The sequence below is a fragment of the Canis lupus genome, chromosome 29 (genome assembly GCF_048164855.1).
Source record: "Canis lupus baileyi chromosome 29, mCanLup2.hap1, whole genome shotgun sequence".
Classification (NCBI taxonomy): domain Eukaryota; kingdom Metazoa; phylum Chordata; class Mammalia; order Carnivora; family Canidae; genus Canis; species Canis lupus.
In genome coordinates, this window is record NC_132866.1 from 35,809,364 (window position 1) to 35,821,157 (window position 11,794).

General features: G+C 40.3%; 1 protein-coding gene across 2 annotated transcripts in view; it reads right to left on the reverse strand.

The window, feature by feature from the left end:
• The window catches only part of RPP30 (ribonuclease P/MRP subunit p30), a 28,783-nt gene extending 25,639 nt beyond the window's left edge, over nt 1-3,144 (reverse strand). Inside the window, exons 1-3 of one of the 2 annotated variants that reach the window (XM_072806148.1) lie at nt 2,645-3,144; nt 1,259-1,314; nt 384-440 (exon numbers count right to left, since the gene is read on the reverse strand). In XM_072806148.1, coding sequence (XP_072662249.1) covers nt 384-440; nt 1,259-1,314; nt 2,645-2,726 — 195 coding nt within the window. In that variant the 5' untranslated portion in view covers nt 2,727-3,144. The remainder of the gene's footprint in view (nt 1-383; nt 441-1,258; nt 1,315-2,644) is intronic. The other variant, XM_072806149.1, reaches the window with a different exon arrangement.
• Between the last annotated feature and the right edge of the window lie 8,650 nt (nt 3,145-11,794).

Genomic DNA, 11,794 nt, shown 5'->3' on the forward strand with positions numbered 1-11,794 from the left:
TCCATCAAAAAAACTCAAAATACAAACAATCGATTTTCTTCTTTATCAGTGGAAAAGTGCTCACTGAAAGGCACCGGCAGTAAAGGGTAGTGACAATCAATAAAAACTACTCTTCATTCTCAAGGAATTTATAATATAATTGGCAAAATAAAAATATACATGTGTCAAACTACATAACAGGATTACTCAAAGGTTATGGGAACTTCAGGAAAGAAGATCGCCAAAGAAGTACTGAATTGATAGCAAAAGGAAGCTTCATGGAAGACCTGAGTCTTGTGGAAAAGTAAAACTGGTAGAGGAGGAAGAGTGCAGGGAAGAGAATCCTACATAAAATTGGACATTTCTGAATAGCTATTATGGTCCTTAAACAACAAGATACATACCTGTACCATTGGCAGAGTTGTAAAGAGTTCAGAAACAGCTACCGGTTTTTCAATTTCCTACAGTAAACAATGAACAGTCACCCTAGATTGTACATGTGAATGGAATGAAGCATAATGGAAAACTTAGAAGGGGTTTTTGGAAAGTTAACTTCTGATATACAGAAACATTAAATACTTAAAAAAAAAAAAAAAAAGAAAGAAAAAAAAAAGAAAAAGGGAAGAAAGCTGGACAGCCCCGGTGGCCCAGTGGTTTAGTGCTGCTTTTAGCCCGGGGTGTGATCCTGGAGACCCAGGATCGAGTCCCACGTCAGGCTCCCTGCATGAAGCCTGCTTCTCCCTCTGCCTGTGTCTCTGCCTCGCTCTCTCTCTGTGTGTCTGTCATGAATAAATAAATAAAATCTTTAAAAAAAAAAAAGAAAAAGGAAGAAAGCTGGAGAGCAGAGAAACAGCTAAGGACATCAATGGATATGTGGGGTGAAAAATAGCTTTTTGATTGAAATAATCTATAAGGTATAGTTGTTGGCCTGAAGATAAATACACATTTACAAGCATGTTTAAGAGGGAAATCAATTAGTAATGAGTTTTAATGTCAGTAAAATAAAAAGGACTAAATACTATAACTCAGTAACAATATACTTTTAAAAATTATTGAAAGTTATTTAATTAACATCAATTCAACTTTAAGAATCCTTCTACCACACCCTAATACTTCACAAAAAACTCTGCATTGGCTCAACTGTTAACATATAAAATAATATAGTACACAAGAAAGTGTATTTAAGAAATATACTCATCTGCAGCTTCCATATTACCAATACGAATAAAAACAATTGTAAATTTTGGTTATTATTAACGTCAGAAATTGTTTTTTTTACCTGTTTCTTTTCCTTAAATTCAACAACATGATTGATGGCAACAACCGAATAGCCCACTGAAAAGAAAAATGGAACATTCTTGTAAATATAACAACCTCTCTCCTGTACACATAGGCTCAACTCAGCTCAGGTGGAGAGCAGGGGTCTGTAGGGGCAGGGGCTGTGGGTTTGGACTGGTGTCAGACTTACCTCACACAACTGTCATGAGAAATAAATAAGGTAATAAGCATGGATGATTTAGAGCTGCACCTGGCAGAGGCAGGGCTCTCTGACCTCTGTAATGTACTGTTAGCATGATACCTTTTTTCACTTGATCGTTTCTTTTGCTTTTTACCCTTTCTACTTCCTTCAGAGGTACTTTTTCTAGGGAGAAATGGAGTAATTACTCCCTCACACCACTGCTCACTTCCCCTTCCCAGCTGCCCACCATCAGTAGATTGGGAACTCTGAGGTCAGGGCCTTGCTTTATCAGACTCTATACAGCATTAGTCTGGACACAAGGACTACCAAAACCATGTCTGAATCATGATTCCTATCTCTAAATTATTTAAACACCAACGGGAAGGACAAGGTACTGATATTAAAAGATAATGCATATTAATGCCAGAAGAGTGGTTTTTCCCTCTCCTCGGTTTGTCTGATTTCCTTCTTTCCTTCCTCCTTCAAATAGTTGTTGAGCATCCATTGCTTGCCATGCTCCACAGAAACCTCCTGATTTTTAAACTTCTCTATCCCCACACTTTGCAGAAGACAACAGTTATGATTAGCTCCAATAATTAAAACAGGGTCTTCTCTCTCCGGGCTTTTGCTTCCCTTGGATTCAAATGAGTAGCACTGCAGCATGCCGGCCTTGCTGTTCCCCTGCCACCCGCCTAGTACGTCTCTCCCCCCGCCCCACCTCCCGTTCTTAGATTATTCCCACAAGGTCACCCTCATGTCCCTCCGCCCCTTCTTTGAATTTCCACAGCATTCCCCGTCTGCGCCCAATTCCCCAAACTGCTCTGATACTACTGGGAGGCAGACAGAGGTGATACTAAAAGCACTGGTGTAGGAGATTTACACACTTGGAAGCCCTGGCTTCTGGCATCCTCTAGCCGTGGGGCTCTATGCAAATCTCCCATCCTGTCGGAGCCTCAGTTTTTTCAGTTTTCAGGGGGAGAAGACGATAATAGAACTGAACTAGGTAACAGCTCCCAAGTGCTTTCGAGTTTCCCGCGCCCGGGATCTAAGCAGCACCGCGGCAGCATCAGCTCGCGGGGACATATCCAAGATCCCAGGGGACCCGAACGAAGACAGGCCTTCGCGTGCCTCCTGAACGTGGCCTGATGGTCTGGGGGGCAGCGAGGCTGGGCAGGCACCGCGGCCCGCACAGCCGGGGAGACTCACGGTGAGCTGCGTTCTCCACCAGGCCGCGCAGCGCCTTTAGGTCGGAACCCGCTCGCAGGTCCAAATCCGCGAACACAGCCATGCTGAAATCCCAGGACCGTCGCGTATCCGTCTGCGCAGCCGCGGGGCCCACCCCTCTGGCATGCTGGGAAGTGTAGTTTACTCGCTCGGTCCGCGCCTTCCTTCGCTTGACCAAGTAGTCACGTTAGGGTTCGGAGTCCTCGCTTGGCCTTCAGGTGTCTGCAAAAGCTGGCGTGTTGAGATCCACAGCCTCACTTCAACCCTTCGTTGCCTTCTGAATGAGAATGTTGGGAACTCTCGGAGGCAGGCGTTCACGTCTCCCATCTTTCCTCCTAGACAATATTGTGGAAAGTGATTCCTTCGCGAAGCGGCCACTTCTGCCAAGAGCTAGAAGCACTTTTGAAACAGACGTAAGAAACTCTTCTAATCCCCGCCTCCTAACGTCCATCCTGTTGTTTAAACTGGGCTTATCAGGAAGTGAGAGAACTGAGCAGGCGGGAGACCTCGGAGGGAGGGAGGGAGGGGGCGGGTCCGCAGCTCGCGGCTCTGGCTTCGGTCGGGATCTTCAGCCTCGAGATGGCAGGACCCTGGGAAGAGCCGAGAGCTCCGGCGCTGCCTGAGCAGGACAGGTTCGGCAGGGGACGGGCAAAATGGAAAGGTGTCAGTTTTGCCATCTGACAATCCCACACATTTGGCGTTTCCATATTTTTGCGCCTTATTTAAATGAACTCTTGAAGATTGATAAATGATCCGACAACGTAAGATTGTGGACCTACAGTTTGCATCGGTGCTTCTCAAGCTGCGACGAAGGGCCTGTCTCCCCTCCAGCCCATCCTACCGTACCCTGTCCCGCCTCCAGTTCTTCGCAGGCTCGTACGTGGTCCCTTGTGCATTACGGGGTAAGCATCTCGGGGCCTCTTAAAACTGATTTGACAACAACCGAATTGCCCTCTCTACTCAGTGAAGAAGAAAAGTACATTGATTGGGGGCTTAGATACCCAGACAATTCCAAAGTGATGTAAACGTTTCTAAACAGTTTCAATTTCTGTACATAGATGGTCTCTGGTATATCGACCACACCTTGATTACACCTTCTTTACATGATTTCTTTCCTGATTTCGGAATGGAATTTTAAGAGGGCTCTGTTCCATGGGGTAGCATGCACTTCTCCTTTTGGTTAAACTTAACAAAGAAGAAATATTTTTGCTTTTTCTAATACTTGATATTTCCTAAGTAAGAACAGAGGAATTTTTTACTTCTGCAAAGAGAACAAGGTCATGCAAAGCAAATTCTTCTTTTCATTAGAAAATCTAGTGTTAATTTTGCAGGATCATACAGGCATCTTCACCTATGACCACAAAAGCTAGATTGGTCAGAAATGTGACCAATGTGTGGTGAAGGCGAGTAAGATAACTGATTCTTTGATGTCAGCATTAGATTAGAGAGGGCTTCTTTCTTGAAAAGTCATGGTGCTCTTGCTGTAAACTATACCATTTAGATTTCTTTTCTCATCTTCACCCCGGGGCTTAGGGGTAAAGAAGAAGAGATAGGAGGAGAAAGAAGATGAATAGGTAAGAGTCACTGAACACTTTACTGAGGGACATTTAATTTGGACAATTTGGTAAGTACTTACTTAGATATCTTATTTAATTTTCAAAGCAACTGTGAGTTAAGTACTGTTTTTTTTTTTTTGCCTTTTTTTTTTTTTTAAAACAACATCTGCATTTTACATCTGAGAAATATATGTCTCAGGTAATAGTGATAGAAGTACAGGAGGATCCGGGCAGTTTGGCTCAGTTTTCCTTTCTTGTACAATTTCCTGCACAAAGCAAGCAGGGACGAGAGTTAGAGGTTGTGAAGGGAGGAGGGAGAGAAGAGGAGGGGAAGGAAGAAGAAAATGGTGGGCTAGAGGGGAAAGAAGAGAGGAGGTAGAGAAGGATGTGGAAGAGGAGCAGGAGCATTGGGAAGAGGGATAAATAGTATGGGATAGTGACAGCAGAAAAAAATGGGAAGAAGGGTCAGAGGTTACCCTGCAAGGAAAGCTGAAGCAGCAAGGCTCTGGAGTTTGAAAGAGACCCTGAAAATTTCTGCCTGGAAAATAATAGGACTGCACAATTATTCTATGTACTTTGTATCCATTATCTCATTTATCCGTTTTATATCCACTTTGTATCCATTATCTGATTAATCATCACAACCAGACAATGAGGGAGAGAGATATTGTTATCCCTGTTATATCTAAGGTCAGAGAAGATGGATGGCTCTTGAGTCATTTTCTCTTCCTTGGGGAATTTAGAAAGAAAGGGTGGCTTGTGGCACCCAAAGCAACCTTTGAGCCCTTCTTGGTCTCCCCAAAGGCCTGTCTTTCTTGAGCTGATCCCCAAAAGTCAGCGTGTGTTCAGCTAATCTTCTACCTCTTTTCATTTGGTTCTCCTTTTGTGAGCACTCCACGGGGCTGCTGTCCTCTGGCAGCTTATGACTGAAACGGGGTGGGGGTGGCAAGGCAAGAAAGCAATATTATAACATGATTTACACAGGTGTTTCAGGAGCATCTGGCAGGGTCTTCTCTCCCAGATAGAGGGGGGAGTTTGGGAGATTTGGAGGAGATAAAGTCTGTTTTCCTGGATGAGAGAATGCTTGATTTAAATTTTGATGCATGGAATTGAGAAGTAACAGGATGCAGAGGTCTGGAGTTTATCCAGAACTAGAACAAAGCAGGTGGTGCTCAGTCAAAATTTGCAGATTTAATCAATGAAGCCATGAGCTCTTGTTTACCTTCATACCCACATCATCACAGCTGTGGCTGTTGGATGTATTCAATTATCTAAACACATGGCCAGAAATTCACTGAACTGTGCATATGGTACCCTGGCATGATACACCAGCAACCCAAAAAGAACCCCCCTCTTATTCCCAAGGATGGAGCACTTAGAGGAGCTCCTGTGCAGATTGAAAAAAGGTGCCCTTCCTCTAGGCAGACTTTTATGTGCTCCCATTCACCGCATGGCTGGTAAGGCTGTGCAGTGAACAATATGCCCAACTTTTCATAGAGCTCCTGATAAAACATACTAGGGAAGTTAATTGCTAAACCTAGAACTCTAATGGGACTCCATAAGACATCACTGATACAGGAAGTCTCTTTCAATAATTCCCCTCTCATATTCTTGTCTTCCCATAGAAACTCCCATTCCTGACCTGATATCTTTCAATTTTGTCCATTTTCTGAGCCAGGGTAGTCTATCCATGTTTGGAACGTTAGTTGCTGTTTTTTTCTTTTTTTCAATGTGCAATTAAAATGAAAGTGAAAGGTCTTTTATATCTATATTTCTATCAAAAGTTTGAAAATGAAAAACAGATGGAGAAAGCTCATATATTATAAAAACTAGCCTTGTGAAAATAAAGAATATTCTTACCCTTTTAAGATGCAAAGTATGCCTATAGTAACAAAAGAATACAACTTAAGAAGACAATAGGAAAGAAGTTGAAGGAAGAGCTAGTATTTGGAAAAGATGTGTAATGGTAAACTTAATGAATGGAGAGAGGAAGACTGAAATTTCAACCAGGGGGTTGATTTTTTTAATACAAGTGAAATATGTAGTTGTATTAGTCAGGGTTATCCAGAGAAATAGGACCAAGAAAGTGCGTGTGTATCATATGAATGATTGGTTTAGGGGATTATGGAGGCTAACAAGTCCCCAAATCTTCAGGTGGCCAGCTGAAGACCCAGGATTGCTGCTGATACAGCTCCAGTATGAAGGCCAGCAGGCTTAAGATCCAGAAACAGCTGATATTTCAATTTGAGTCCAATGACAGAAAAAACAAAACAGAAACATTGTCCCAGCTTAAAGAAGGATCACTCTTTTTGTTGTATTCAGGCCTCCAACTGATAGATAGAACTGCCCGTTTTAAGGAAGTTAATTCTGCTTTACTCAGCCAACTGATTCAGATGTTAATCTTATTCAGGAAAAAAACCCTCATACATACCCAGAGTCATGTTTGAATAAATATATGGGTACACTATGGCCCAGTCAAGTTGTTAGATAAAATTAGCCATCACAGTGATAGTGCCTTGAAATTATGGCATATTAAATGAAAACAAAAATTGCTCAGGCAACAACTACAACTTCTTAACCAAAGGCAAGTTTACAAAGAATGTTTGTTGAAAGTGAAAGAAAGAACAGGTCCTAAACAGAAATTAGCATTTAGGAACATAATAACTACAAATTCTATTGCTCAGTATGTTGGAAAAACAGCTCGGAACTTGCAGGATAAATGGCATTTAAAAATCAAGTTATTGGGGATCCCTGGGTGGTTCAGTGGTTTGGCGCCTGCCTTTGGCCCAGGGCGCGCGCGATCCTGGAGTCCCGGGATCGAGTCCAGCGTCGGGCTCCCGGCATGGAACCTGCTTCTCCCTCTGCCTGTGTCTCTGCCTCTCTCTCTCTCTATGTCTATCATAAATAAATAAATAAATCTTTTTAAAAAATCAAGTTATTTTGGGGCATTTTCTATTGCAAGTGGATAATCAAGTAGATAAATAAAAGCTATTTGTGTTGTTGAAAATTTTGGTATGACTAAATATCATCTGGAAATGGTGTCCCCAAAAGGCACATCATTAGGAAGTGGCTTTTTGTGTGTGTATGGAGAAGAATTTTGAGAATTTTAAAGTAGATTTGTCAGAATTGGTAACCATGATTACAGATGGGATTCCTGCAGGGGTCATTTTTAACATCAGACTTACGAAACATAAGCACAATGTGACAAGATTTTGTCAAGATGCAGAATTTTAGCCAATTTGTTGTTCCATTGACTAGAAACCATTTTGAACTCTAAACTTTAATACTATACAAAAATAACAGCCATGGTAGTTAACCACATAGTTCATGTTCCAAATAGTTGTAAATGGATGTAGTGGATGCTAAGAAAGGTTTGAATTCCAGAAAGGAGATTTACTTCTTAATGTTATCAAGGAAAATATCTCCACTTTGGCTCATCAGTGAGGCCTGGGTCAGAGTTAGTTGCTTTGGTTGGTGATATATCTCCTTTAAATATTCTGATTTCTTCGATCTCCCTTTAAAAAAAAATCACACCAAAATAAACAAACAAACAAACACACACACAAACTGATTTGTCCATAGATAGCATAATTGTGTCTTTGGGAAACTTATCTGGCTAGGAATAATCTAGGTCTTTTTCTGCACAGAAACTGGTTTCCAGATATGAAAATTCTGGCCTATCCTCATACTGTAGCATCAAGACTATGATCCAAGAAAGGTACCCCAGTTTAAACACTTAAACTCTATGATAATACTGCTTAACTTTTCAATTCATATCATTAATATGAATGAAAATAACACAGGTAAGTTTTGCTATTTAAGGACCTATATAATAGCCTCAATTCTGCATTTTGGCCTGGGAAACCTAAAATACACATATGATACTTTACAGAAAATGTTTGATGAACCATTCTTTAAATCAATGTTCCACGACAATGTTGATGCCCTCCCTTCCACCCACCAGCCAACCCTGGAGAGCACTTGAAAATTTGGGTGGGCATTCTTTTTAGATTTGTCGTTGTCACAGTAATTGAGAAGGTGGATAATTGATACTAGCTTTAGCAGGAAGGGACCAGGGAAGCTAACTATCCTGAAATATATGAGAAAGTCTTGTAGAATGAACATTTGTTCCTTGTCTGGCATGGGCAAAGCTTGTTTATCATTTTTTTTGCATCTAGAACAGGTTTATATGTATAAATGCACAGCAAATTCCACATTTTTTTTTATTTGCACAGAGGTTTCCAGGAATATTACTGTTGAGTGAAAAGAGGGAGGACTATACTTTACTTGGAATTATGAGTTGGTTGGAACTGTAGGAAACTAGATGAGTTGTTCCTCATTTCAAAAAATCATGTCATTGCAGTAATACTGCTTTTGTTATTTGAGCTGACAATGCAGTACACCTGTACCACTCTGCATTCATAGCACTTGCATTTATGGTGACTCACATATATACATATTATCACACATACCCTTATATAAATACATATAACATCATCTTATATGTAAATTCTAATATGTGCTACATAAGTAAATATATGTATTTAGCCTTTCCTTAACAAATATTACATGTAAATTAGAAGTACTGACAATATTAAGCTGGTTATTTTAAATCTAAATTTAAACATTAGAATCTACAGATATTAGAGAAGTGTCCTGTATATTATGGAACCCTGTCCCCCCTCCTGCAGTCTACTGATACAAATTTCTAGTTGAACTGGAATGTTAGCTCTGTCAATTCTTTGGTTTCCCCAGTCAGATCCAACACCTGTTTCCTGTGAGCTCATCCCTATACTTTGAGGCTTTTCATATTGTACTACAACCTGGAGTTTTAGACGCTCTAAATGTTGACTCAATCAGTGAGAGAATGCTGCTTTTATAAATTTTTCTTTAAGTTTCTTTAAATTGAAGAACTTCATTTTTCTTTTAATTAGTCCTTCAGGTTCAGAGCATGAAAGCCAAATTGTTGAATTTGCTCCCTGACAAAAGCTTCCCATGGAAGTTTTTCTGTGCGGAATTTGTATTGAGGAATAGATTGCCCACTAGGGGGTGTGCATGTACCACATATATTTCAAATGGTCCTCGTTTGAAAAAGAATGAGTAATTTAAAAATAGATGTTCTTGGGGCAGTCCGAGTGGCTCAGCGGTTTAGCACCGCCTTCAGTCCACGGTGTGATCTTGGAGACCGGAGATCGAGTCCCACGTCGGGCTCCCTGCATGGAGCCTGCTTCTCCCTCTGCCTGTGTCTCTGCCTCTCTCTCTCTCTCTCTCTCTGTCTCTATGAATAAATAAATAATTTTTTAAAAAATAGGTGTTCTTGGATCTATCTGTTCTTTGATTTTCTATTTACCTTTTTTTTTTTAAAAAAAGATTTTATTTATTTATTCATGAAAGGCACACACACACACACAGAGAGGCAGAGACATAGGCAGAGGGAGAAGCAAGCATGCTCCTCACAGGGAGCCTCATGTGGGACTCTATCACGCCCTGAGCTAAAGGCAGATGCTCAATCGCTAAGCCACCCAGGCATCCTTCTATTTACCTTTTTTTATAACAATTTTTTAAAGGTTACATTTATTTTGTAAAAGGAGTGAAGTTTTTCTAAATGGGAGGAACTGAAGAAAAAAATACATTTTTGTCGTCAGCCTAAGGGATAATGCAAACAAAGGTAGCATAGTTAAAGGATGCCTAGATCTAAAATAAAACAAAACTCACAATTCACTTTTAAACTGAGGAATTATTTTAAACCATGAATGACACTTGGTTATAGGCATTATTCTGCACTCAGTTTGACAAATGTTTTTTGAACACCTAGTACATGGCAGAGATATGAAAATATCCTTGTGTTTGGGGAGTTCATAGTCTAATGGGAAGACAGTCATGTAAATGCAAAGTATATTGCACTGGTAGATGCTATAACAAAGATATGAAAAAAAAAATACTCCAAGAATCTAGAAAGGATGAAACTAACTATAGTAAAGGGTGTTGTCACAGAGAAAGGGGCATTCCTGGTCCCAACTAGCTAGCTGCTCTTATCCCAACTGAGCCCCCCCAATGTCTATTGACAGATTTCAGCCCTTGTCATGAGGATGGATGTTCTGATTTCCATCTTTGTGCTACTAAACCACAGCCCAACTGTTAGCCATTGGGTAGTATTTGGATATTTATACGAAAAAATCTTAGCACTACATTTGCCCAAGCATTCTGGTTTTCCTAGTCGTTTCATCCAATTCTGGGATCAAAGGACACCCAGGCAAATAGTTTAGTTGAATGAGGCAATAAGGTGTAAAAGTGAGAAGCTGAAAGACTTTGAAGAAGAGTAGGTCTGAAGGAAGTCAGCTGCGTTGGGCTTTGGAAATTACTGGAATCCCAGTTAGCATGACATTAGTACACTTAACTGACTAGTGAGTTGCCAATGGATCCCATGGCATAGAAAGCTTTATTTCACTTGTGTTTCTTAAAGTAAATCTCGATTGTCAGAATTTGCTGGTTTTAGGGGAAAAGACTCTCCTAAGCTTAGGTCCTATGTATGGGTATGTGTGGGTCTGCATAGATATGATTAAACATATGCATGTGGATGAGCTAGATGAGTACCTAGAGGAAGGACGAGCTTATAAAAAGATGGTCATTCCTGTTGTAGGACTCTGCTGCTCTTCTCTACCACCCAGAGTGGTTTTGAGAGAGGGAGATGACCAGTTGGAAGCCTCAGAAAGCTGTAGTGTAAAGTGCCCTCGTTGACACTTTTATGAGACTGCTGTTAAAGGAAATGAGAGTCTAGACAAGGTTTCATACTTTTTAAAGCAGCAGAGTTATTTTTTAAATGAAAGAAATAAAAGGGATGAAAACGAACAACACAACTTGATTTAAACGTCAACACTTCTCTTATCCTCTCCAGGGTAAGTGCCAAAGAGTGGGTGGGCAGGGGGAGGGTGAAGGAAGCAACACCTTGGTATGGATTTTAAAACATTAGGAAACCAAGGGCAAAACAAATAACAAATTTAGGTGAGTGTTTAGGTATTTCTTGGATATTTTGTGAAGCTCTACCGTTAGCTTTTCATTATGAAAAAATTATGGAAACATATACACGAGATTTTTAGCATTTTTATGAAAAGAGGATTATTTGTGAGTCAAGGTTAGAGGGAAACAAAGGATTCCTGATAGTTCTGCCAGGATTTTGGAATAATGATAGATGAAATTTAAACTCAACATAAGCAAGGTAATGCTGCAGAAGCTGAGATTTTCAATAGCTATGTTTATGCATTGTGACAGCTTATAAATTAAAAACCTAGCAACTCTAAGGAAATACACTCAGCCATCACCAAGGGTAATGTAATAGAGGTGACTGTTCTATAAAAAGGAGAGTTTAGACCTGATGCTATATGGAAAATGGAAGAGGAAGTCAATTTGAAAGTAGTATTTTACTGATTATTTGGTGCATTTATATGTCCTACAATGAAAAATAATGAATGCAAAAAACCTCAGAAGCTGCTATGAAATAAGTAGGCCGGGTAAGAGTGGCTAGGAGTATAGGTGCAAAATATATTAACTGTAGATTCAATTAATAAAACTATTGCTT